Source organism: Rhineura floridana, chromosome 1, assembly GCF_030035675.1.
Source record: "Rhineura floridana isolate rRhiFlo1 chromosome 1, rRhiFlo1.hap2, whole genome shotgun sequence".
Lineage (NCBI taxonomy): Eukaryota > Metazoa > Chordata > Lepidosauria > Squamata > Rhineuridae > Rhineura > Rhineura floridana.
In genome coordinates this window covers 179984600-180007463 of record NC_084480.1, presented here as the reverse complement: position 1 = coordinate 180007463, position 22864 = coordinate 179984600, and the positions used below count along the sequence as shown (strand labels likewise).

The following is a 22864-nucleotide window of genomic DNA, read 5'->3' as shown; positions in this document are numbered from 1 at the left end:
GGGGCTGAGGCTCACACTGGTTTACAACACTCCAAACCACTTGGCTAAATAAAGTTCTAATAACTTGTCAGCTATTCAGCCTTTATTGGGGAAATACATCCCTACTTAATCTTTATCGGGGAAACACAACCATACCAATACAGGTCTCCACAACAGCATTACACAGTATACACAAGTATTATCAAGATACAGACAGGAGAACAATTTCATAATACACACATGAACATATTTTCAAATTTTGCTAGTGTCCATCTGTCTCAGGTCATTTGAAAGAATCACACAGTCATGTTGAAAAGAGACAGAAATCCCAACACAACGCACATTTCAAGTTGCAGTAAAGGTAAATCTAATTAAATTGCCACATCCATAATCCCTTCAGATCTTGCCACCACACTCAGAGCCAGCATTCAGTTTACTAATCTAAAAGGATAATGCTTAACATATATATTTAGAAGTGTCACTGTGTCCAATGGGGCTTACTCCCAAGAAAGGCTGCAGTCTAAACCCCTTACTAGGACTCTGGGAGTAAGCCACATTGAATTCAATAAGACTTAACATTGTTAGGATTGTGCTGTATGTTTAGGATTGACAAGTGAAGATCTGAGATAACACTGTAAGTGAGTAGATCCCCTTGTACAGGGATTGGCAGAAGGCAATTCAGGAACTCCAGGTAAAACTTCAGGTGATTTAAAGTAGATCGGCAAGGATATCTAACCTCCACCTCTCTGACAATGGCAACAATTATTACCCCCCCCCCCGTATAATGCTGAAATGAAGAAAACTGGGATGGGATGGTTAATCAGGAATGGGGTTTTGTGTGGATGGACTGCAATTTCATTTCAATGATTATAGCACTCAAAACTAATACCTAGGCTCAGTTAAAATTATAAAGGTATGTCTTTTATACCATGTTCAGATGGTGGTTTTTCTAGTAAAAACAAAGTAGATCCCACAAGCCTAAAGTTTGTCTTCCTTTCCTTTAGCCCATGGGCCCATCCATACTTCCTTTTAATCTGTAATCTAACCCCCTTGTGTGTTCATTAATTTGCAGGCATCCATATGACATTCCCCACCATTTTGGACTTTCTGTTTAAACTTGCACTTCCTCTACCCTACTATAAACCAGTTATTATTTCTGTCCCAATTATTAACTGCTCTAACCTCTGCAGTAGGAGAGGTCTTTCCCGCTTTTTTGCATTATGGGCGGATGAGGTTAGATCCCACCCTCTGTCTATGCCTCCTCCGTCTTGCTTATAGTTCATCCCTGCTTCTGGTACTGAACTCCTTCTGGCTTCTGTAGCAATATCACATTGTTGTTTTTTAAACTACAGTTTTGCGATCAAATGTAAAATCAAAGGTTTAATTCATAATATTTCTACTTAAAAGCTATTTTGCGATATTACGCAAACAATTTATTTACACTGAGTGTAAAGGAGGAGGTGGTTTTTTAAACTGTGCTTCCTTGGGCTGATAGAAAAGAGCAAGCTCTATCTAGTAGTTTAATGTGGCATTGATCTTGCAGCCGATCCAGCAGCAGGCAAAACCTCTCTTTTCCTGCCCATCCGCTGATGGGGATGGAAGGAGGAGCCTCTGCTGATCCAGCAGGCTATCACAGGAGCATCCCATTGTGTATGTGTCTGATTCATTAGCGCAGCCGATCCATTGGCAGGCAAAGCCTCTCCTGCCTTGCTCAACAGCAGAAGGGGATGGGAGAAGCTGCCGCCGAACTAGCAAGCTTCATCTTCCTCCTGGCCTCTCTCACATGAGCATCCCATGGGATGCAGCTGATCCAGCAGCAGGTAAAGCCTCTCTCTCCTATCAGATAGCTGATGGGGGGAGGGGGAGTTGCGGTAAACATACCAAAGAGCCAAAATCCAGAGCTTGGAAAAGTTACTTTTTTTGAACTACAACTCCCATCAGCCCAATCCAGGGGCCATGCTGGCTGGGGCTGATGGGAGTTGTAGTTCAAAAAAAGTAACTTCCAAGCTCTGCCAAAATCAGGGAACCAGAGGATGGGGAGATCAGCTTCTCTTCCTCCAGGCAGCCAGATCTGTCTCTCTCTCTCTGTGTATGAGTACACCCACTGTAAATGGTGTTCTTGTCCTCCGAGCCTGAAACTGACTAATCTGGGTCCTTCTTTTCCTAACCTAAAACTGAATGGCAGACGATCTCTTGCTTTCTCCCATAGCTGGTGGCAGATCTAATACAATTTGGGAGGGGAAGGCTCCCACCCTTGGTAATAGCCCGTATGTTTATTTTGCTTGCACTTGGGAGAAGGGAGGTTTCATTAACTTTGTCCTTTTGCACATCCACAAACCTACGGTTGCGTGGTAATTAAAAATAATAATGTTACAACAGGGACACCACCACCTCATTCTGTCATCAGTTAAGAAGATCAACACAGGCCAACTCTTCAGGTATCTGCCACAACAGATCTTGATTTTGCTTCCACAAATTAATAGAGCTGTGATTTATGTCCACCATCATTTTAATTGTATTCCCGACCTTCAGGAAAGCATGCTTCAGTTTATGTAGCCAGAACGGTAACAACCATGCACACGAGGCAGGTGTCAGCAGAAATAGAAAAAGTATGGGGAGGGCGACCCTCAAGGAAGTACGCCCGACCCCCGCAGCCCAGTGATTTCTGGGCATGTTCAGCGGCCACGGAACGACGCCTCCTGGTTGGGGACAAAGACGGACACTGCGCGGGGAGGGAATGGCAGAGTGTAGCTGAAATACGAGGGTCCACACTGCAACGTTGTGCTGCCGATGCCCCTTGTAACCCATCTAAAGCTTCCCTGCGTCTTCGATTCCCGCCTTGAGGGGGGGGTACCGTTTCCCCAAAGTCTCGCTGACCCTGTGACGCCTTCTGCGCGATCCTTTCGACTCGGGCGGTGACTAGGTGACCAGGCCACGCCCGGAACGCCTCACAAACACCTTCCCATGGTGTAGGCCGCTGCGCGGGAAGGTGGGAGGGCCAGCCGTCGAGTCGCGGAGCGCCAGCGAGCCGTGTGGCCTCCTCTCGCCTCCTTACGCCTTCCCTAGGCAAGCAATGGAGGAAGCGGCGGCGCTGAGCCGCTCCGTCTGCTCCGGAGGTTTCTGGCGGCGCATCTCCGGCCCGGAGGAGAAGCGGGTGATGGAACTGATGAGCTATGGGTTGATGGGCTCCATGGCGGCGGCGGTGGTGCTGGCCAAATACATCCAGTTGCCTTACGGGCGCTACACCTCGCTCTCTTTCGGCCGGCCAGTACCAGCCAAGCTGGCCTGGGCGGTGCAGGAAGCGCCTGCTTTCCTCGTCCCCTTGATACTCGTCCTCTGCAGCGACGGTGCTCGCCTCAGCTTCTGGCCCAACCGAACCCTCTTGGCGCTTTTCTTCATTCACTACACGTACAGGTGCGATGACTTTCTCTGACATTGAGGAAGAGGAGGATGGCTGGGCAGGCACTGACCATTTTATAGGCTGATCAGGGCCAAAGCTGCAGTCGGGAATGAGCTCTATTGGAAGTAGTGAGCTAGTTCTGGTTTCAATGTATACATGCTCAGGCTGGAAGTTAAAAGGGGGGGGAGAGGAAAAAATACATTGCTGGTAAAGTAATGCCTCTTCTGGGACTGCAGTTGCAGATATACTCTAACTATGGGGGTATTTTGATTAGAAAAAAATAATTGATTCATCTGTGACTGAATAAACATTGTAGTCCTTTCTAATACCAGCTGCATGTTTTTCTCTTCTCTCCCCGCTTTTTTTTTTGTCTGACATCCAGCCTGGTGAAGAGTTCTGTGAAACTCGCAGGCTTGCTCACTGTTTTATAACTTTCAGTTGGTTCTAACAAATGGATGATGTTTTAAAAACTTCTAATGGACTGTCAACGGCTGCCCGCAGGTTTTTTCTCTACATTGAACACAGTAGATCTTCTCTGAATAAAATTTAACTGTTCATTAATGGTGCAAATGAGGCTTATTCCCACTTAAGCTGTTGGGATCAGACCGTTTGGCTACAGCCTTAAGCACACTAAGGTCCATTGAATTCAGTGGGACTTGCTTCGCAGTAGTGTCCATAAAGTGAAGGCTATAAAAATCAATTTAAAACATTCCAGGCCTAGCATGATAATCTGCACCTGCAGGCACCTACTGGGTGAGGCAAAGATGAGAGTGATAAGAACATGTTAAAGTTGTGGGTGATAAAAACTGAATCAAAAGTCTAGCTAGTTTAACATCCCATTTCCCATAGTGGCCAGCTAGATGACTATGGGAAACCCACAAAAGGACATGAGGGTAAGAGCTCTCTCCTGCTGTAGTTCCCCAGCGACTAGTATTATGAGGCATACTGCCTCTGATCCTGGAGGTAACATCTAGCCATTATGACTGATAATTTTATTCTCTATTGAATTTTCTAATTTCCTTTCAGAGCTTCCACATCTTATGGAAGCAAATTTCATTGTTTAACTATTTGTTGTGTAAATATGTATTTTTTTGTCTGTCCTGAATCACCATTCAACTGTGCCTGTTGGTTCTAATATTATGAGAGATGAGAAAAACTGGCTCTGGATTCACTTTATCCACACAATGCATATTAATTATATACAGCCCTCATTGTTTTTCAGCTGTGGATTTGCTAAGGGTGTTAAGGCTCTGCTAAAGGTGACAGGAGGACAAATCTGAGAGCTTGAGCAGAAGAACTTCCTGACCATGAATTGTTCCCTGTTTATTAAGGGGAAGGATGGCACTTTTGTATTTGCTGCCTCAGCCCTCGGAATATCCTAGGGTGGAAAATGTCTGTGCAACTGTCTTCTTTTGCACCTGATTGTGCTATTGAACATAAAATACATCATGTTTTTTAAAAATCCTTACTACTGCCATCACGGTTTGCTACATTTTTACCAATACCTTTTTTATATATAAAAAAAACTTTTGTATGCCTTTCTCTGCTGTTTCCCATAATGTGCAACCTAATTTATGAGGAATACTTTGTAAGGAGGGGGCCGTTTCAAGGAGGAACACAACTGCCATATCCTTCTCATCCTCTTATATATCAGGTAAATGGAATCCTAGCTACATGTTTGAAAAGTTAGCTTTACTTTATTATAGATTAACAAAAACAAGGTTATTTGGTCACAAACAATGTTTTATATAGGCTGTTAATATGAATAGTACTACAAAATAATGCATGCTTACAACTCAGGTAAATAATTTATTTTTAAAATTATACGTAAGGGGAGCAAAGTATAAGAGATAGAAATATGGAAAGCTTTGGGAATTTGTGCGTTGTCCTTACACAAGGGCCAAACTAATCTTCTCTGTATTGTTCCAAATTTAGGTTTTGTGCTGCCAATGTTTGTTGTTGTTATATGCCTTCAAGTCAATTACGACTCTCTGAATCTTTTTTGGATATATTTATAGGGTTTTCATGGTAAGAGGTATTTAACCATTGCCTTCCTCTAACCCTGCAGCACCCAGTATTCCCAGGCAGTTTCCCATCCAAGTACTAACCAGGCCTGACCCTACTTAGCTTTCAAGATTGGGTGTTTTTAGGGTAGTATGGCTGTAGGCTGCCAATGGAAAGGCACATAATCTAGTGCTTAGGTGAAATTGACATAAGGCTGCTGCACCATAAAATCTGGCTTGCCTCTATCTCTGTTACTCAACAGCAGCAAACTACAATTCTAAGAATACCTATGTGGCAATACATTCTGGAAAACAGATAACAAAACTTATTTTTCAATAAATTAGGCTGATAATGTTTACAGCATTTCACTGTCCTTCCCCAGGGCCAATCCTACCATTAGGCAGAGTGAGGTGGCTCTTCAGGCAGCTGATTTGGGGTGTCATGAGGAGTTTTCTGCCTCAGGTACCAAAATCCTAACCTTGGATACTATGCACCTTAGGTTATATCCAACTAGGATATACTCAGAGTACACCCACTGAAAGTAAGGGACCTAAGTTAGTCCTGTCCAATAATTTCAGCAGGTCTGCTCTGAGTATGGGGGTGCAAGGGCACTATCTTCTGTTCTTTGTTAGCCAGCAGAATGTCTTGGGTTGTTGCGTACTCACAATGAGGATGGCTAAAGAATGATGAAAAATTTGATTTGAACCAAAGCATGTTCCCACTGACTGGTCCCTTTTAGCAATTATATTTTGAACTAACTGAAGTTTCCTAACAGTATTCAGGGGTGGCCCATATGCAATGCATTTCAGTAATCTCTCATCTGGAAGTTACCAGGGCATGCCAGGTCATAGCTCCTCTTCAAGGAGGGGTCATAGCTGGTATTCTGTGATATAACACAAAGGCCAATTAGGCCTCCAGTAACAAAACAGGATCTAAAAGCAGCCACAGACTGAACCTGATAGGGGGTGCAGCTCTGTCCAGAACAAATCGCGCAGCATCTGTCAGAGCTGTGAAAGCACTCACATTCATCCTGTCAGGACTGAGCTTTAGCTTATTGGCTGTCATTCATTTCATTACTGATTCCAGACACCAGTTCAGCACAAATTGGAACTCTCCAAGGTAGGTTAGATCAAACAGGTTCTCTTTCAATTAATTCAGGAGTGTTAGATTATCTTTTCCTGGTTTTTCTCATGTTTTTATCCTACAGAGACACATCATGGAACTCCATTTTCTGTTTTGTCCCGTTCCAGTTAAATTTCCACACGTATAACATTTATTTATTTATTTATTTAATTTAATTTATATACCGCCCTAAGCCCAAGGGCTCTCTGGGCGGTGTACATAAAATAAAGCAATCAGGAATATATAAATACAATAAAACAATAGAATCAAACCAACAAAGGTAAACAAAAATAATCAAACAGTAACAAAATACAATACATATAATGATACGCATTAAAATGCCTGGGAATATAAAAAGGTTTTCACCTGCCGCCGAAAAGATAGCAGCGTCGGCGCCAGGCGCACCTCATCGGGGAGACCATTCCATAGTTCGGGAGCCACAACCGAAAAGGCCCTATTTCTAGTCACCACCCTCCGAGCTTCTCGATGGGATGGTACTCGGAGGAGGGCCTTAGATGTTGAGCGCAGTGTACGGGTAGTTTCATATTGGGAGAGGCGCTCCACCAGGTATTGCGGTCCCATGCCGTGTAAGGCTTTATAGGTCAAAACCAGCACTTTGAATTTAGCCCGGAAACAAATAGGAAGCCAGTGCAGACGAGCCAGAATGGGTGTAATATGAGCAGACCTTCTTGTCCGCGTCAACAATCTGGCCGCTGCATTCTGGACTAACTGTAGTTTCCGAACTGTCTTCAAGGGCAGCCCAACGTAGAGCGCATTGCAGTAGTCCAATCTAGAAGTTACCAGAGCATGAACGACTGAGGCGAGGTCGTCACTGTGCAGATAGGGACGTAGCTGGGCTACCAATCGGAGATGGTAGAAAGCATTCCTTGCCACTGAGGCTACCTGAGCCTCAAGAGACAAGGAAGAGTCGATAAGAACTCCCAAGCTACGAACCTGTTCTTTCAAGGGGAATGTAACCCCGTCCAGAACAGGGTGAACATCCACCATCTGGGCAGAGAAGGCACTCACTAACAGCGTCTCGGTCTTGTCTGGATTAAGCTTCAGTCTGTTAGCTCCCATCCAATCCATTATCGCGGCCAGGCAATGGTTTAGTACGTTAACAGCCTCACCTGAGGAAGATGAAAAGGAGAAATAGAGTTGCGTGTCATCAGCGTACTGGTGACAACGCACTCCAAAACCCCTGATGACTGCACCCAGCAGCTTCATATAGATGTTGAAAAGCATGGGGGACAGTACCAATCCCTGTGGGACTCCACAATGGAGAGTCCAGGGTATCGAGCAGTGTTCCCCAAGCACTACCTTCTGTTGACGACCCACCAAGTAGGAGCGGAGCCACTGCGAAGCATTACCCCCAACTCCGTGAGCCTTCCCAGAAGGATACCATGGTCACTGGCATCAAAAGCAGCTGAGAGAACAAGGAGAATCAACAGGGTCACACTCCCCCTGTCCCTCTCCCGACAAAGGTCATCATACAGGGCGACCAAGGCTGTTTCGGTACCAAACCCAGGCCTAAAACCGGATTGAAACGGATCAAGATAATCAGTGTCATCCAAGAGCCCCTGGAGCTGGTCGGCCACCACCCGCTCCAGAACCTTGCCCAGGAACAGAACATTCGCCACAGGTCTATAGTTGTTCAAGTTATCTGGGTCCAAGGAGGGTTTCTTCAGGAGTGGTCTCACTACCGCCGCTTTTAGGCAGTCAGGGACTACTCCCTCTCGCAAAGAGGCATTGATTACCTCCTTGGCCCAGTCGGCGGTTCCGGTCCTACCAGCTTTCACCAGCCAAGAGGGGCAAGGATCCAGCACCGATGTGGTCGCCCGCACCAGTCCAAGGATCTTGTCAACATCCTCAAGCTGCACAGACTGAAACTCATCCAATAAATAAGGACAAGACCGTGTTCTGGATGCTTCATTGAATCCAACTGTTATAATATTGGAGTCTAAGTCCCGACGAATGCTAGCAATCTTGTCCTGGAAGTGTCCAGCGAACTCATCACAGCGGGCTACAGATGACTCTATAGTATCCCGAGGGCCAAGATGTAAAAGCCCTCGTACAGTTTTAAAAAGCTCCGCTGGGCGGGAGAGTGATGCCTTAATACTGGCAGCAAAATATCTCTTTTTTGCTGCCCTCACCGCTGCTGTATATCGCTTAGAGCAGGCACTTACCAAGACATAATTGCATTCGTTGGGAGTCCGCCTCCATCTGCACTCAAGCCTCCTCCTCTCTTGCTTCATCACTCTCAGCTCCAGGGTATACCATGGGGCTGCATGAGCTCTACATAGGAGGGGGCGCATGGGAGCGATCGTGTCAACCGCCCGGGTCATCTCTGTATTCCACAGTTCAACCAGGGCTTCAACAGGAGCGCCAGTCTTCTCAGTCGGAAAATCCCCCAGAGCCCTTTGGAAACCCTCAGGATCCATTAATCTCCGGGGGCAGACCAGTTTAATAGGTCCCCCACCCTTGCAGAGGGAAAGGGTTGCCGTAAGCCTAAACCTCAGCAAGCGGTGATCTGTCCATGACAATGGGGTAGATGAAAACCCCCCAACCTCCAGATCACCATCTCCCTGTCCAGTGGCTAAGATCAAATCAAGGGTATGTCCCGACACATGCGTCGGGCCAGTAACAAACTGAGACAGCCCCATGGTTGTCATGGACGCCATGAAGTCCTGAGCCACCCCAGATAAAGCAGTCTCGGCATGGACGTTGAAGTCCCCCAGTACCAGCAGTCTAGGGGACTGCAACAATACCTCCGAGACTACCTCTGTCAGCTCAGTTAGGGAATTTGTTGGGCAGCAGGGCGGGCGGTACACCAACAAAATTCCCAGCCTGTCTCTCTGGCCCAGCGCAAGGTGGAGACACTCCAATCCAGTCGTCACCTGTACAGGGTGCTCGGTGAGTGAGAAAGAACTCCTATAGACTACGGCGACCCCACCTCCCCGACCTTCGGCTCTACCATGATGCTGAACCGTATACCCAGGTGGGCAAAGCTGGGAAAGAGCAACTCCTCCTGTATCACCCACCCAGGTCTCAGTTATGCACGCCAGGTCAGCCGCCTCCTCCACAATTAAATCATGAACAAGGGAGATCTAATGCTGTACCGACCTGGCGTTTAACAGCAGCATATGGAGATCCGAAGGCTGACTGATAGGACAACCAGCAGTCCTGGGGATATGAGGAGAACCGGAACGGGTCACAGACACTACTTGTCTGGCATGTTCTCCTCACAACACCATACCTCCCATTACCCATCACTACGCTAATTGGGGCCCCCGAAGGTCTCCCCGGTTGGTGTATAATACATTCTCCCAGGCACATATTAAAACAGATAAAAGCACCAATACACACACACCGAATCACATTCACACGAATAATAAAACACAGAAACACACACACACACACACACACACACTTGATCAATAATACAATACAATAAACATACACAAAATACACTCAAATAATATTAAATCATTACAACACATTCCAACTAAAGACGCATAAACACTAACAGCTCAATCATTCACAAAAAAACATAATACACATTCAGCATATTTATTACATCCAGGTGGCAGCAATGAGTTAAAATGTTGCAATCTCAGAGTCGCAACTAGGTTAACAACACTGTTCGTTCTTAAAGGGGCTGTATACACACTCATACACAACATGCATTCAGCAAGCACCAAACATCCAGTTAAAATTCACACATCATACATAATCCCGCACTCCGCACATGGACGACAGTCCTGGTCCTCTCTTCTTCACAGGCACCGTCCTCAAAAGTTAAGATGAAAATTCAAATGAAGTTCAGATGACGGCGATGGTAAAGAGGTGTAAGCCGCCAAGGCTAAAGGTACCCTGCAGTGATAAAGATAAAAATCCCAAACGGCAGCGAGAAACGCGGCGACAGCACCAACAGCACCAGGCACAGCCACGCCCACGGCAAAACGCCGCGAATGGGACCCGCAGCCCGGCAGCAACCAGCCACTGCCCCCCGACAAGCGACAAGGGAAACCAAGCCACAGGGAGGAGAGCAGAGCCCGGCAGCAGCAACGAAGAGGGCACAGCAACCGCGACGAAGGAAGCAGCAACCAGGACACAGCGACGGCGACGGCGGATGGGAAACGCCGCGGCGGCAACACCAAAAGCCGCAACGAAACACAGCGACACAAGCAACGGGGACGACCCAGGCCACTCCAGCAGGCAGCACGCAACGGCAGCAGCCCAGAAGACCACGCAAGCCGCAACAAACAGCAGCCGCAAGAGGCATGCAGCGCAGCACACACCAGCCGACAAAGGTAAAAGGCCTTACTCATCCCCGGCCTCGATTTTCCTTTCCCTTCAGAGCCCACCGCGACCACTATCCAGCCACTGCTCCACTGCGCCACTGTTCTCAAGGCAAATTCTCGGGGTAAGGTAAGATGAATAATACCAAATACAATCCAAAAACATCTTTATATTTGCTTGCACTCCATAATTAATTCAGAAAAATCTATACTCAAGTGTATCTAGATAAAATCCTCAATACACCTATAACTACTATCCAGGCTAAGTTCTCATTGAAATCAATGAGACAAGTTAAGCCATGTCCCGTCCAGAGCCGGAACCACGAGCCTGAGGCGCGGGTGCAATTAAATCTTGTTTTATTAAAGTAATGGATACATCAAAGGCATTGTACTTGAAAAACCTGCACTAACTCACTAAAAGTCCCTAACTACGCTCTAGGCATGCTGTGCGGTGTATGAAGGAGGTTGACTCAGCAGCTCCCCACTGTGAGCAGCAAGCTTAAGTAGGGGACGTCTTCAATTGTAATCTCTGACGCCTTCGCAAGTCCTGTCTCTGCCCTGTCCGTTTCTCACGGTGGTGGGAGCGAGGTGACGGGGGTGTGTGTCTCTAACGGCTCATCAGAAGACACCTGCACCTGAGTAACGGGCTCGAAGTCAGGGGGCTGCGTCACGCTGGTGGCATCCTGGGAACTGCTTGGTAAGGAAGGAGTTGGCACTTTCGCCAGAGCCTCCCCCAACAGGTCCTCAGCAGCAACTGGGGGTGGCGCGCTCTCCTCCTCGGACATCGCACCATCCGTGGGAACTGGCTGGAATTCAGGCTCGCTTTCCCGCCCCAAGGTCCTGCTCAGACTCAACAACTCCCAAGTCTCCTGCGTCTTCTGGCAGTGGAGGCACCTGAAACTCATGCCTCCCCCCTTCCTGTTCCTTCTGGGAGAGCTGAGGCTCAACAAGCTAATGACTAACTTGTCCCATTGATTTCAGCTAATTTAGACTGCAATCGAGTACCCACTTACCTGGGAGTAAGTGCCATTAAACCCATTGGAGCTTTCTTCTGAGTAGATATGTATTGGAGTGCAGCCTTAGTCTGGATCCAACCCCGTGGGTGTTACACAATTTTAGTAAGAGTAAACCCATTGAAATCAATGTAGTAAAGTAATTTGAGTCCTTTAATTTAAGTGGGTCTACTATGAGTATTATCTAGCTGACTGTCAACCTACAGGTGGAAATAGTGAGAGGAAAACATATTCATTATGGTTCTTGCAGATGCAACAAAGTAGGACAGGTTAGCTGCAATCCAGTGAACATTTATCTAGGAGCAACTCCTATTGAATTTCTGAATTGGCATGCAGATGATCAAGCTGAGAGTGCATTAAAGGCAATCTGCATTAATTCATAATCAGATAAAGATTAAGCCCTGGTCTATCAGGAGTAGCACAGGATGGGCACAATAATTTCCAAGAATTAAGAACATAAGAAGAGCCTGCTGGTTCAGGCCAGTGGCCCATCTAGTCCAGCATCCTGTTCTCACAGTGGCCAACCAGGTGCCTGGGGGAAGCCCGCAAGCACGACCCGAGTGCAAGAACACTCTCCCCTCCTGAGGCTTCCGGCAACTGGTTTTCAGAAGCATGCTGCCTCTGACTAGGGTGGCAGAGCACAGCCATCATGGCTAGTAGCCATTGATAGCCCTGTCCTCCATGAATTTGTCTAATCTTCTTTTAAAGTCATCCAAGCTGGTGGCCATTACTGCATCTTGTGGGAGCAAATTCCATAGTTTAACAATGTGCTGAGTAAAGAAGTACTTCCTTTTGTCTGTCTTGAATCTTCCACCATTCAGCTTCTTTGAATGTCCACGAGTTCTAGTATTATGAGAGAGGGAGAAGAACTTTTCTCTATCCACTTTCTCAATGCCATAATTTTATACACTTCTATCATGTCTTCTCTGACCCACCTTTTCTCCAAACTAAAAAGCCCCAAATGCTGCAACCTTTCCTCGTAAGGGAGTTGCTCCATCCCTTTGATTATTCTGGTTGCCCTCTTCTGAACCTTTTCCAACCCTATAATATCCTTTTTGCGATGAGGCGACCAGAACTGTACACAGTATTCCAAATGCGGCCGCACCATAAATTTATACAATGGCATTATGATATCGGCTGTTTTATTTTCAATACCTTTCCTAATTATCCCTAGCATGGAATTTGCCTTTTTCACAGCTGCCGCACACTGGGTCGACATTTTCATTGTGCTGTCCACTACAACCCCGAGGTCTCTCTCGTGGTCAGTCACTGCCAGTTCAGACTCCATGAGTGTGAAATTAAGACTTTTTGCTCCAATATGCATAATTTTACACTTGTTTATATTGAATTGCATTTGCCATTTATCCGCCCATTCACTCAGTTTGGAGAGGTCTTTTTGGAGCTCTTCGCAATCCCTTTTTGTTTTAACAACCCTGAACAATTTAGTAGCGTCAGCAAACTTGACCACTTCACTGCTAACTCCTAATTCTAGGTCATTAATGAACAAGTTGAAAAGTACAGGTCCCAATACCGATTCTTGAGGGACTCCACTTTCTACAGCCCTCCATTGGGAGAAGTGTCCGTTTATTCCTACTCTCTGCTTTCTGCTTCTTAACCAATTCCTTATCCACAAGAGGACCTCTCCTCTTATTCTATGACTGCTAAGCTTCCTCAGAAGTCTTTGGTGAGGTACCTTGTCAAACGCTTTTTGAAAGTCTAAGTACACTATGTCCACTGGATCACCTCTATCTACATGCTTGTTGACACTCTCAAAGAATTCTAATAGGTTACTGAGACAGGACTTTCCCTTGCAGAAGCCATGCTGGCTCTGCTTCAGCAAGGCTTGTTCTTCTATGTGCTTAGTTAATCTAGCTTTAATAATACTTTCTACCAGTTTTCCAGGGACAGAAGTTAAGCTAACTGGCCTGTAATTTCCAGGATCCCCCCTGGATCCCTTTTTGAAGATTGGGGTTACGTTTGCCACTTTCCAGTCCTCAGGCACGGAGGAGGACCTGAGGAACAAGTTACATATTTTAGTTAGCAGATCAGCAATTTCACATTTGAGTTCTTTGAGAACTTTTGGGTGGATGCCATCCGGGCCCGGTGATTTGTCAGTTTTTATATTGTCTATTAAGCCTAGAACTTCCTCTCTCGTTGCCACTATTTGTCTCAGTTCCTCGACTTCCGGTTCCGGTTGTCGGCGTTGGGTGAGCTTTTTCCTCTCGTCCCTGGCTTCGCTTGTTTATTACTTAATTATTTTCTATCCGCTCGCCTAAACACGAGAGATTCTATGTTAAACAAAGGCCCTACCAATCCCTTTTAGGTTTTTTATTCTTGCTGGCTGGAGAAATATGCGGTGGCTAAATGCCATTTGATTGCCTGCCAAATAATTGAATGTCCTTGAGCCTCTGGAAAACCACTATTTACCATTCAGTTAAGAGCCTCGCTCTTGCTCTTTCTGTTTGTATGCTCTACTGAGTTTAAGAATTTCAGTTAGGAAATGGTGCTAACAAGGAAGGAGAGGAAAGCTTTAGGACTCCCTCTCCCCCTAGAGAGCTTGCCAGGAAAAGAAAAGGAGGAGACGGAGAAAGACCCAGCAGGAATCTTCACCGCTATTAGGGCAGGCTGAAAACCCTCATATAGATCTAAGGGGACAGCAGAAAATCACGAACTTTTTTACATCTATATCACAACATCGTACCGAAAGGGATTACTGGCAAGCCTCATCTACCCCTTCGGACTGGTCTCTGCCCCTTAAGGGTTTTTCCCACAGCTCAAAGAGGGATCCCCCGGCAGTAAACCTGGCTGATGAAATAGTGCTGGCAGAATGCCAAATCCTATCTAACGCAACATCATTTAAAGGCGATAGCTGTGTCTCGGCGTCTGCAGGCATCTGTGTACAACACAATGACATTGAAAAATCCTCACAAGAGGTTACTGACATGCCATATGAATTCCTCTCAGAACAGAATGCTTGTTTATCTCAATTCAGGGTGGTGGACTCTCCTCCTAGTAGGCCCACAGAATGGGCAGGAATTCCCACTTTGGACAAGGCTACTACTCATTCCTGCATAAATGACGATACTATTGATCTAATCCTAAAAGGCTGGCAACTCATGCTGGCAGCAGACCTGGAACATGTAAAAGCATATATGAATGAATGCAACACGCTTTTAACAACCTTAGTCGCCTTACAACGAAATCTACAGGCTACCCAGTTAACCGCTCAGGTTCATCCGACAAAGCTCCCAGCACCCACAGTGCCTGCTCGGCAAAATCCCACCCGGGCTAAAAAAAAGGCATCCGGTATCTCATTCTTCCAAAAAGAGCAAAAATCTGAAGTCTCAAAAACCACTGCGGAATAACAGGATGAACTTTAAGAGACTTTTCAGTTTACTGGAAAATTTAGCTGAGGAGGGCCATAAGAGGTCAAGGCCGGGGCAGGCTAATCGTCCTGGCAAGGAGTGTTCCTTTGTGCCTACAGAAGGAGGAATTAATGCCCCCACTTCCCAAACTGATGGGGAGGACTTAACCACTACCTCTATCTTAAGCCCAGCTCGCTATATTCCCCATCAGGATCCCTGGCATGATGTTTTAGTGGGCGCACAGATAAAACAACACCCTTCCCCCTCAATTCCATCGCCCCGGTGGAACCTAGTTTTGAATAGGAATAAGTTGGCTTTCGAAAACTATCCCAAGCCGTGGGGCCGCATTGTGTTATCTACCAGAAAATAACATTTTATTGACATCTTAAGCAAGATGATGCCAACGCCTTTAAATACAAATATACATACAAGTGACATTACCCAGGTTGAATATCTTTATTTTAATAATACTAGGGCTCGGGCGGTGGTTACCTTCTCTACTCAGGAGATAGCCAATCAAATATGGCTTAATAAGGAATCACTGGCCAAATTGGATATAATTACTCTACGATTCTTTGAAAATCTAGCACCACCCATGGGACTAAAAACTCATTCTCATACATCTCCAAGATACGCATATTCCCCGGCTCAGCCCATTCCTGGTCTGCTGATTGACCTGGACTTACAAGATCAATCTGATAGAGAAAAGGATTCTCCTAATTCCCCAGAAATCCAGGTTCTGCCCAAGGATTTAAGGAATCTCCCCTGTGCTTATAAAAACGTCTTCCGGCCGACAGTTCCCCCGGATCTTGATAGATCGACAAATTTGATGATTAATCTGAATTTGAACTCGAATTACTGGAAGGATGGTACCGGGGGTGGCGATTCTACCAACGTTCCCCCCCGAGGACACAAGCAAATGTTGCCAGATGAGATAAACCACCAGGAGGGGCGGCGCGACGATTCCTTGGTGGAGGAGGAACAATCATTGTTGCAGTCCTTTGGCCTCTTGCCGGTGAACGAACGGGATGGAATCCTAAATAGGCTGGTACAACTTACCTTGCGCCTATCTGTCATCCATGAGCAGCCAGATGGGCCCGCCCACCCCCTTTGAAGGAAGTCCGGTGAAGACGAACGAGTTGAAAATTCAATTTCCGAAAGAACAAATCTCAAATCAACTACAAAAAAGATCATCCCCGCTTCCTGCGTCTTTTCAAGGGAGATCCTTGCCTAGGATGATACCTATTGGGCGTGATAAGAAATGTTGTATTTTCTTGGATAAGTCGCTGGAAGTAACTTGCACAGATTGACAGCTTACGTTTCTCTCCTGGAACATTATGGGATGGACTAACAAAGTTAGGGAGGATGACCTAACCCCTTTTTTACAACAGTTTAAGATCATATGTCTCCAAGAAACCTGGGCGACGTCTGATATGCCGGTGTTTTTATTCGGCTTCCGAGCTTTTCTCCTACCTGCGATCAAATATAATACCAAGGGTAGAGGTAGTGGGGGACTATGTATGTTCATCTCTGATGATTTACCTGTGGATATTCAAGTTTTAAGCCCAAATTGTGATCATTTTGTCCACGGCTTGAGGATAACTGGTTCCTCGACAGGTGCTCTCATTATTATAAATGTTTACCTTCCCCCTACCATGGCTAGAAAATTAACTCCAGGTAGTATATGGGACCAATTATCTGAGTTCTTAGCCTCTATGGAATGTCAATTCCCTTCTCATAGGGTAATACTCTGTGGGGATTTTAATGCCAGGTTGGGCTCTGGTTGGTTTGATGGACCCTCATCAAACCAAGGTCCGGCCTTTTTTTAACCCCCCATATCTTAGGGTCTCCCAAGACCAGACAGTTAATAAGCAAGGTCTGAGGCTAGTAGAACTTGTCCATGCACACCACTTAGAGTGTTTACATGGTTCAGTCGTGGACCAGTCAAATGGAGCATTTACCTACCTCTCTACCCGGGGAGCCAGCGTGATAGATTTTACGCTGGTATCAAGCGCACTATTCCCAGAGGTATGTAAGTTCTCTGTGCTAGACAGAACTGAATGTCCCAATTTTAATTTTAATTGTTGATGTTTTATGTATATGCTTGCATTTTTTAAACTTGTATGGATGTTGCTACGGCCTACGGCCTGGCAATAAACTGGGTTGGTTGGTTGGTCTCAGTTCCTCAGAATCCCTTCCTGCAAATGTTAGTTCAGGTTTAGGGATCTGCCCTATATCTTCCACTGTGAAGACAGATGCAAAAAATTCATTTAGCTTCTCTGCAATCTCCTTATCGTTCTTTAGGACACCTTTGACTCCATTATCATCCAAGGGTCCAATCGCCTCCCTAGATGGTCTCCTGCTTTGAATGTATTTATAGAATTTTTTGTTGTTGGTTTTTATGTTCTTAGCAATGTGCTCCTCAAATTCTTTTTTAGCATCCCTTATTGTCTTCTTGCATTTCTTTTGCCAGAGTTTGTGTTCCTTTTTATTTTCTTCATTCGGACAAGACTTCCATTTTCTGAAGGAAGACTTTTTGCCTCTAAGAGCTTCCTTGACTTTGCTTGTTAACCATGCTGGCATCTTCTTGGCCCTGGCGGTACCTTTTCTGATCAGCGGTATGCACTCCAGTTGAGCTTCTAATATAGTGTTTTTAAACAACTTCCAAGCATTTTCGAGTGATGTGACCCTCTGGACTTTGTTTTTCAGCTTTCTTTTTACCAATCCCCTCATTTCTGTGAAGTTTCCTCTTTTGAAGTCAAATGTGACCGTGTTGGATTTTCTTGGCAATTGGCCAGTTACATGTATGTTTAATTTAATAGCACTATGGTCACTGCTCGCAATCGGTTCGACAACACTTACATCTCGCACCAGGTCCCGGTCCCCACTGAGGATTAAGTCCAGGGTTGCCGTCCCTCTGGTCGGTTCCATGACCAACTGGTCTAGGGCATAATCATTTAGAATATCTAGAAATTTTGCTTCTTTGTCGTGACTGGAACACATATGCAGCCAGTCTATGTCCGAGTAGTTGAAGTCATCCATTACTACCACATTTCCTAGTTTGGATGCTTCCTCAATTTCATATCTCATCTCCAGGTCTCCCTGAGCAGTTTGGTCAGGGGGACGATAGATCGTTCCCAGTATTAAATCCCTCCTGGGGCATGGTATCACCACCCACAACGATTCTGTGGAGGAGTCCACCTCTTTTGGGGTTTCAAGCTTGTTGGATTCAATGCCTTCTTTTACGTATAGAGCGACACCGCCACCAATATGTCCTTCCGATATAGTTTATATCCAGGGATAACCGTATCCCACTGGTTTTCTCCATTCCACCAGGTCTCCGTTATGCTCACTATATCAGTGCTCTCCTCTAAGACCAAGCACTGCAGTTCTCCCATCTTGGTTCGGAGGCTCCTAGCATTAGCATACAGACACTTGTAAGCAGTGTCTCTCTTCAAGTGTCTTTGGCACATTAAATAATGTTCCATGCAGGATTGCTTTGTAGATGCCTTTTAGATTAATGCATAATACAATGGCATGTGAGTCCTTTCCACATATACAACCAGTACATTTAATGTGTAAAATAATTACAGCCTGGGAAAGCAAAGCCTGTTTCTCTGTTGTGAAACTGATGATATTGCCAGTTACCATAAGCAAGCTTCATCTGTCTTGACTTTTAATCCAGTTCTTTGCTTATGTATAACTGAAGGGAATTGATTCTATTTACACAGTGAGTAAGTCACTGCAGTTGATCTCCGAGGTCTTTGTATTATAGAGGTGTTGCTGAAATGTTGGTCTGTTCTGACCCTGTTCCACATGTACATTCAAATACATCAATGGAGTATGGAATGGCCTTGGAAAATATGCAAGTTTTATTAGCTATATGCATAATAAAACTGATGTTTATAGTTTCCTTCTAAGGAAGTATTTCTCAAATTATTGGCTTGATTCTATTTGTGGGGGCATGAGAGACCCTCGGGGGCAAACTTGGCCATCAGTATTTGATCAGTTACAAAATCTATATTAGGACAATACCTTTATTAGGCCAATCAAATGTCATAAAATAATGTGCAAACGTTCAAGTTCTCCAGTACACGTCAGGTTAGATGATAAAAATACATAGGGCGGTTGTGGGGGGGGGCAGTTGGCTGAACCATCCGTGTCTGAATATGGTAAGAATTTTAAGATGGAGTGTGGGAGGGGGTGGAAGACATTCAAATGAGACTCTATTTAAGTGCTATGCAGATTTCAGGTTGTATCAAGGTCTCAGCAGGAGAAAATACATTCCCCCATCTCTGTAAATATAACAACCAGCTGTTACTCTGTTCCGCCTCTATCTTTAAATGAAGCACAGAAGTTCTTTAATGTAACAAAGATATTGCTCTAATACGGATTTTGGATTTTTTCTTATGGACCAATACAGCTCCCTTTACTTTTTTGTGATCAGTTGCAGGATTCCTCAACAGATTTGCACCTCCCCTTCTCCTACTGGACTGGGGAGGAAACAAGCCTGTCTGGCTTGTCATGTTCAAACTGAGATTCATGGTTTGTTTCCACCATACAAGTTATGAAGAGTAAGCCAAGAACGAACCTTGGCTACTACTTGTGGTTTGTTTGGAAAGAGTCCACCAAGCTCTAGTTCAGACACATTGACAAGCCAGAAAATGGCTTGTTTTCTCCCCACCATGAAAGGAGCAGGGAAGGAGTGAATCAGGACCGTTTGAAATGTGCATCAGCACATTGCTCATTCACGTTAAACCAGGGATTCTCCAATTGATTCATGCTGAGGGCCTGCAGCACATCTGTAAAGAACAGTAGGAGCAGCAGCTGCTCTGTTCTGTCTCTTGCACTGGATGTGGCTGTGAGGTCGAACTGTCCCTCCCGCCAGGCTAGCAGAGTGACATTACCCTTGCCTTGCTCTCTCTTCCTTTTAAATCTGCTTCATCTTGGAGGTGCCGATTGCTGGATGTAAAAGGTCCCATGAAGAGTGGGAAAGGTAGCAATGTCTTTTACCCAGCCCTTCAACCCTAGCTGCAGTAGCTGGGTAGTCTGTCTCTCCTTACTCACAATTGATATCTGTTCTGGTGGCCTTTAACATCCTTCTCTCTTCCAGTGTCAGTCAGACCAGCAAGGGCTTGACAAACAGCACTCTTCATTTTCTAACACAACTGCTGTTAGTCATCTCTTACACCCTCCACCCTCCATGCTTTGTTTCCCCCTCCCCCTGTTTTGTAGCCCTATTTAATGTACCATGGCATTAAGTAGGAAATCTTTCCTACTCAACAGCCTGGATGTTCTCAATATGAATGATATCGTCTACATTGAGAGACACCAGTTAAAGAGGAGTAAAGCCAAGAGATTTCAAGGTTGTGAATAAGTGCCGTAGAACACAGAGTTTCTTTTTGAGCATGGCACCAAGCTTCTAAGGCTGCAGTTTTATGCATATCTACCATTAATCTTGGTGGGGCTTACTTCCAAGTAAATATGTGTGGGATTGGATGCTTGATAAGGTGTGGGGAGAAAAAGACTAAACTGCAATTATGTTTGGAAAGGAGAATACTGACAGGTTTTAGGGGATTTTTGCAGAAACATAATATTCGTGGAATGCTTTGCTTACAAGCCTTTTCAGCACTTTGCCACACCTCAAACTGAGCACGTGCCTTTTGCAGCCAATCCCATCTACACACACACACACCCCTCAGTAAATTCCTCCCACTTGTGTTCCATATGCATCCATCATATTAAATATTCATATTGGTTTTAACTGTATTTTTATTGCTACATTTATTTCTTATAAATTGAAACTGGGAACTACCCGCAAAGCCTCCTGATGTATCAAGGAAAAGTAACGAGACAAATTGTGAATTGTTGCCAAGCAGTAGCAGTATTTTCAGCTGTGCAAGGCACTATGAAGCAATATTCCCATGAAGGGAATACTTTCTCTTATGAATACTTTCTCTCCCCATCTCCAATACACATGATATATAATATATTCATATATTTTCTAATATTTGAAAATATGAGATAGAAAATATACTTAGATTCAACAGATGGGATTGTTTCTGTTATTATTAAGAGGAATGTAAGTTGAACGGTTAATGTGCATTATAACTGGCCATTGTGCATTGTCAACCTATGGGTGGAATTAGCGAGGTAATGCATATATTCATCTTAACGTCTATATTTTCTTATTCTTATCCTGATGTGTAACGACATTTCTTTATATGCACAATACTTTTTTCAGACAGAATAACAGTGGTATAAGGTATTTGCCTGGTGCAAAATGTGGATACACCAGAGTTTAGGAATATAACACCAGTTTCACCTCTTGAGATCAAATTAGGGCTAGCCAGATACAAAAAAAAGGGGGGGGGAAGACAAGGTTTCTGCACTTTTAGTAGTTGTGCAGAAGAGGGAATTCAGTAGAGGTAGCGTCTCCCATCTACACAATTAAGGGTATAGGAGCCTTATCCTCTTGCATCTGGCCATCCTATGTACAATTTATATTTTGTGGGATGATTCCTGTTGTAAAATACCACGGTGTCCTTTGCCTTTTTCAAAAAATTGTTCTGACTTGCAAATTTGTTATAAAAATGGTAACCTCCAGGTTGGAGGTAATGCACTCTATGTGGGGCTGCCCTTGAGGTTGGTCCAGAAGCTGCAGCTGGTGCAAAATGCGGCAACGAGACTGCTCACTGGGGCAGGGTATCGCCAACATGTCACCCCACTGCTGAAAAAATTGCATTGGCTGCCCGTTTGCTACCAGGCCAAATTCAAGGTTTTAATTTTGGTATACAAAGCCCTATAAAGCTTGGGACCAGGATACCTGAAAGACCGTCTTGTCCCTTATATACGCAGTCGATCACTGCGCTCTGCAGGTGAGGGCCTCCTGCAGATACCATCTTATCAGGAGGTCCGTTCTGCACAACATAGGAAACAGACTTTTAGTGTGGCGGCACCTTTCCTGTGGAATACCCTCCCCTTAAATATTAGACAGGCCCCATCTCTGATATCTTTTTGGTGCCTTTTGAAAACTTTCCTCTTTCAACAAGCCTTTTAAGTTGAGACCTGTCCCAGTCTGTGTCTGTGTAGGAATTGCTTTTTAATGTTTTTAAATCTTTTTTTTTTAAACCCAATATGTTTTTAACCTTTTTTTCTTTTTAAAGATATCTTGAAAGCTTTTAAAATGTTTTTAAAGTTGTTTTAATGTATTTTAAAGTGTTTTTAGTGCTTTTGTCTGTCGCCGTGGGCTCCTGCTGGGAGGAAGGGCGGGATATAAATATAATCATCATCATCATACATACATACATACTTAGGAATGATGTAAAAAAGTGAGTAAATAAGAGATTGTAACCCCTTTTCCTTTTGCCAGTTGGTTAACAGAGTTAGTCTGCAGTTTTTAGCTCTGGTATATACTGCTGCTGTAGGTAAACCAGAGAGATGCTCTTCTGTCCTTTGACTGTTCTGGAAAGAGATTCCCAGGGGATATGTCAACATAGCCTTGTTAGTGTTGATCTGACTAAAGAAAAATAGATCAGAATTTTAGATGACACTTTGAAATGGTTAGATACTTGTTACTCTGTTACAGCAATTCTCCAACTTTCTACCCTCAGGTTCAATTTGAGACAGCTGGAATTTAATGACCCCCGCTTTTAAAATACCAGCACAAGAATGGAGGTA

The 22864-nt window shown here is 44.8% G+C and overlaps 1 protein-coding gene and 2 pseudogenes across 3 annotated transcripts in view; 1 reads left to right on the top strand and 2 right to left on the bottom strand.

Annotated features, from left to right (window-relative positions):
* Positions 1–2924: 2924 nt before the first annotated feature.
* The window catches only part of SRD5A1 (steroid 5 alpha-reductase 1), a 56987-nt gene continuing 37047 nt past the window's right edge, over positions 2925–22864 (top strand). For 2 of the 3 annotated variants that reach the window (XR_009758328.1, XM_061588356.1), the window contains exon 1: positions 2925–3393. Coding sequence is in view for 2 of the 3 variants with exons in the window: in XM_061588356.1 (XP_061444340.1) it covers positions 3053–3393 (341 nt within the window). In the remaining variant the exon portion in view is untranslated. The remainder of the gene's footprint in view (positions 3394–22864) is intronic. The other variant, XM_061588347.1, reaches the window with a different exon arrangement.
* Positions 5232–5329, bottom strand: LOC133375974 (U6 spliceosomal RNA; annotated as a pseudogene).
* LOC133375876 (5S ribosomal RNA) lies at positions 5439–5547 on the bottom strand (annotated as a pseudogene).